The 5,312-nt window shown below is 39.1% G+C and overlaps 1 protein-coding gene across 1 annotated transcript; it reads left to right on the forward strand.

Annotated features, from left to right (window-relative positions):
* Positions 1-1,625: 1,625 nt before the first annotated feature.
* On the forward strand, positions 1,626-3,112 carry LOC130273615 (chemokine XC receptor 1-like). Its single transcript, XM_056520705.1, has one exon. The coding sequence runs from the start codon at positions 1,675-1,677 to the stop codon at positions 2,686-2,688; it is 1,014 nt and encodes a 337-aa protein (XP_056376680.1). The 5' UTR covers positions 1,626-1,674; the 3' UTR covers positions 2,689-3,112.
* The last annotated feature ends 2,200 nt before the right edge of the window (positions 3,113-5,312 follow it).

Consider the following 5,312-nt stretch of genomic DNA (forward strand, 5'->3'; position numbering starts at 1 on the left):
GGCAGAACGGGCACATTAAACAACTATCTGTCAGTTGGTGAAGTTGTCAGCGCTGTCAGATAGCTGTTTGTACGATGGCCCCGACACACTGCAGCATCATATGTCGAGGCTGTCTTCAACATACGATGGGCTCTGAAAGGCTATCATATGTTGAAATGATCATATGTCGGGGCCATCATAAGTCGGGGGGGGTCACTGTATATATATATATATATATATATATATATAGCCCCCGCAGCGCTATGTGTCAAAATGATTCTTTCAGCGGTGGGCCAAACAAGTGATCATTGCACATTTCCATGTATCTACATTCACATTTCCAATCAATTATCTATTTATTATGATTTTTTAGGTACCAATAATATGAACTATATAATATACATCTTATATTTTTACCTTTATTTATTTAGTATATGTACTAGTGAACTGATGTATTGTGCATATGATATATTCATGCTTAACATGAATTCAAGCAGTATTCCTGTATTTTAGTACATAGTTTACCTCCTAAAACCCCTTTAGGTGACCTGTGCACATGTGACATGGGCTATTCTGTTGCGGCATCTCTATGTGTCAGTACAGCACTACTTTATTATATGACTGTTGACATGATGCTGATACTGGAAGATACCTCATAGTAGGAGCACAATACCCATGCACCCCATGGGTCAATCAACAAAAAATTTTTTGTAATCAGTGATCCTTTGATAGGAGTGCCCATTGGTTCGGGCATGATATTTAACATAGGGCCCAAAAGAGCCCCAGGGTCCCTTGTGTGTTTGCAGCTCATGGGTATATCTGTATCTTGTTTATTTAAAAATAATGTTTACATGAACATTTTTGATGATTTGTACAGGATTCCAGCAGTTGGTGGGGCACTGGGACATGGTGTAATATAGGACAGAGCATGGTAAATACTAATGGCAGCACATTGTGCATTATTTATTACTCTTTGCATTGAATATACTGTGTATTGCAGCACTTTATAATTCTATATTTGATAGACATATGTTAAAAGGCCTATTTATGCTAATATATGTGTGTGTGTGTGTGTGTGCATGAATGCTTATCCTCCTTTTTTATATGGTATACACTTATCTCTGTTGTTTTGTAGCTATTGTATTACATTGATGGCTCCCTAGGATGTTGCTTCTGTGTCCCACTGTTTGTCTGTACTCCCTCATGTTTTACATTTTTATTCCTGTCCATATTTACAATGCTTTATATGTACAAGTGACTCCTTGTTTTTTTTGTTTTGGTTTGTATGTCAAGAATAAAGGGTTGGTAGGTGCATTCTAAAATGTCATCCTTCAGTACAAACATATCTAGTGACACTGAATGTACAAGTATGTTGCATGATCTTAAACAGATTAAAGTATGTCCAAAGTCATCTAGATGTGCAATCAGAATATATGTCACTGCCCATTACCTGTTAGCTGCATATTGTTAAAAAAAATTGAACAAAAACTACCGAACTGATAAACAAAGCCTAAAAACAGGAAGTTATTTAACCTATATCAGAGTGCTTGTTCTACTTTTTTCTATATTCACTGCTACATCTTTTCTAAGGTAAGAGTGAAGTTAGTATGCTAAAAAAAATCTGCAATATAATGGTGAAAATTGTAGAAACTGTATTTCTTTTTGTTATTAGGTCACCAAGAAAAAGAATATATAATGGAAGAAACAACTTCTAGTTCAGAATTAACCACGCCCTATTATACTGATTACATATCACCTTGTGACAAAGAGGATGTATATGCATTTGTTGCTCTGTTTACAACAATTTTTAATTCATTATTTTTTATATTTGGAATTACTGGAAATGTCCTTGTAATATGGATCCTTATTATTCATGAACATATGGTGTCTCCTACAAATGTTTTCATATTTAATTTATCAATTTCAGACCTTATTTTAACTGCCTGTCTACCGTTTTTTGTTGTATATCACAGGCAAGGATGGGTTTTTGGACCTGTGGCATGCAAAGTGTTTAATGTTCTTTTTTCTCTGGGATTCTACAGTGGAATAATTTTTTTAACATGCTTAACCTTTTATCGTTATGTTGCAGTAGTGAATCCATTATCAGTGCTTAAAACCAAAAGACACTTAAACGGAATGCTTATAACTGTGCTTTCTTGGGTAGTTAGCATTTTTGCTTCTGTCCCTGTTATGATATTCCAAGTTCAGACATCTTCGGAGGATTTTGGCAAATGTGAATATAACCAAATATATCCAGTGTTGATAAGTCACTATCAACAAAATATTTGTTTTTTTTTTGCTTTTTCTGTCATTGTATACTGCTATTTCAGAATAATCAGGACATTGAACAGTTCCCGATCACAAATGAATCATAAACCAGTGAAATTGATTCTTGTTATTGTTGCATTATATTTGGTCAGCTGGGCACCTTACAATATTGTAATATTATTACAGTCATTTCAGTATCAACACTATTTAGTGAGTTGCGAACTGGCAAAAAACCTTGAGTATGCTAAATATATCACTGAGAAAATAGCATTTTCTCATTGTTGTCTCAATCCTATTTTATATGCATTTATTGGAATTAAATTCAGAAGACATTTAAAAAACATTCTAAAATGTAACCAGCACAGCAAACGGAAACAACAAAGTGGGACTAAAAGTATTTCGCAAGAGAATTATTATAATGAGATGGGCTCAGTCTTCTAATAGAAATGATGCTACACAACATGAAGGAAACTCTGAAGCCGACAATCATTCTTTGTGAAGTTTCACTGTATTGACTCAGGTGTATTTTATTCTTATTTAGAGTATGTTATGGAAAGATGATGCAAAAATACATTATTTGTCTAATTCATTTCACCCATAAAAACTTAGTATAAATTAATGTTATGAGCTGTAATAGAACAATGTGTAATATAAGCATTTACATAACCCAAGCTTTTGCAGTATTTTTATGTTCCTTAGCTTGTTCATGTAATTTATTATCATCTATATATTACCTTTGAGTGATCTTATATTGATTCTATTATGTCCTTTTCTGTCTGAGTATAATATATATGTACATATTATCCATCCACTTGACTTTTGCCATTTTTACAAAGTTAATCAATGTTACAAAGATTCACACAAGTAAAACCTTAATGTATGTAAAATAATAAAAATATATGTTTGTATTACAAAAATGTTTTGTTGGTCTCATTAATGTAACACAGACGTGTATATACTGTAGACTAAAATATGACACTTTATAAATTTACCAGAAGAAAAGTAACTAACACTGAGTCTCTTCACCATACACTTTAGATATGTTTTTCAAATGTAATTATGTCAGGCTTGAGTAAGAGCACTCTCACACTGTGTGAACCTAGCCTAAGTTACCCCAAATTTACAGGGAATTACTTATGAATTGGTGGAGTCCACTGGAACCCCCACTGATCAGGAAAATGCTGTAAAATTGCAGCCCTGTTTGCACGGTCACCACTTCAATTCATTCATTTGGAAGGCCCATAAAGAATGAATAAAGTGTTGGTCACAGTTTCATGTCTCACTCATTCCAGGCTATAATTTACGGAGTTCTCTGGATTGGCAAGGCTTCCTGATCCGCAAGTTATCCCTGATCCTGTGGATAAAGGATAACTTGCTTAAATGAATAAACGTCATTATAGTTACTCCATGCGCATCCGCAGCTTTTTTTTAACGCTGCGGATGTGCTGATGGCAATCACAGAGGGACTCCTAAGGGAACTTGCGGCTGGGTAGCACTGCGTGTCTGCTCGTAGCAGCGGATTTTTACAGGGGGAAATCTGCCACTACAAGCAGACACACAGAGCTACTGTCTGCAGCCGGGAGCTCGCTCTGCAGTCCCTCTGTGAGTATGCATGACTGTGTGTGAAATATGCTACAGATGTGCCCTGTGTGACCCTACCCTTAAGCTTTGTTACATAGTCTGCACTGTGAAAAGGGCTGACACATTCAAGTAAATTAGTTTGTTGCCTAGATTTACTATGAGAGGTGGGTTTTCTGATAAGTTGAATTCCCATAACATCTTGCAGTCTTTCACTCTATTTACTATTCTGGCGCACACTCAATTTTGGCACAGTGAGGCATAAAATCCTGACCTACCACATTGCCTGTTACTCGTCAGTGTGGAGAACTGCAGCAGGCAAGCAAATGCAGCCACTGGCGTCGCTAGGGGGAGCCAGAGGGGGCCATGCCCCCCCTAGATCAGGCCGTGCCCCCCCCTTGTGCCCCACCAATTTAATATAAACTAAGTTATATTCTAAATTAGAATATAACTTAGTTGTCCGAGGGCCACAGCAGGTCCCCCTGGGGATCCAAGGTAGAAGAGTTTTTGAACTGATGCCCCGGTTCCTGTGGCTGCAGAACATCTCTAAGCTGTATGCGCGGCTTTCCGCACATACAGCTGAAATTTATGACAGCTGTACCTGTATGCTCTGTTCTAGAGGAAGCCAAGACCCCGCGCAGGACGTCAGGGTCACAGCGTCGGCACGCGCGATGACATCACTCGTCAGCATGTGAGCCCTGTACAAGCATTCAGTAGGAAGAAGAACCAGCTGAGATGCAGAAGCTATAGGTGAGTTTTTTAATGAAATGGCACAGAGGGGGGGGGGGGGCAGGATTAATGAATTGGCGCATGGGGGAGGGGGTTAAGGAATTGGCTCATGGGGGAGGGGGGATTAATGAATTGGCACATTGGGGAGGGGAGGGGGGATTAATGAATTGGCACATTGGGGAGGGGAGGGGGGATCAATGAATTGGCACATTGGGGAGGGGAGGGGGGATTAATGAATTGGCACATGGGGAGGGGAGGGGGGATTAATGAATTGGCTCATGGGGGAGGAGAGGGGGGATTAATGAATTGGCACATGGGGGGTTAAATGATATAGCACAGGGGGATGGGGGGGTAATTAAAATGGCACAGGGGGATCAGAGGGGCCACCTCAATTCCCAATCCCCCCGCTGATCCCCCTGTGCCATTTCAATTCCCAATCCCTCCCCCCTTCTAATCCCCTGTGCTATTTCATCCCCTCCCCCTATCAGAAGGGGGGGATTGAAATGGCACAGAGGGGATCAGAGGGGGGAATTGAAATGTTATCGAAGGGGGGGGGGTTGGAAATTGAAATGGCAAAGGGGGGATTGGCCCACAGATGCTGAAGAAATGAAGTTTTGGCTGAAAAAAGACATCATGGCGGTCTGAGCTGAATGAAGAAGAAGCAGAAAGAGGACGCCGCTGATCAGAAAAGACGTAATTGTGAGTCCCTAAATGTAATTGTAATCACTTATATGGTGTACAGATCTGTATACAGCTGA

Source organism: Hyla sarda, chromosome 5, assembly GCF_029499605.1.
Source record: "Hyla sarda isolate aHylSar1 chromosome 5, aHylSar1.hap1, whole genome shotgun sequence".
NCBI lineage: Eukaryota > Metazoa > Chordata > Amphibia > Anura > Hylidae > Hyla > Hyla sarda.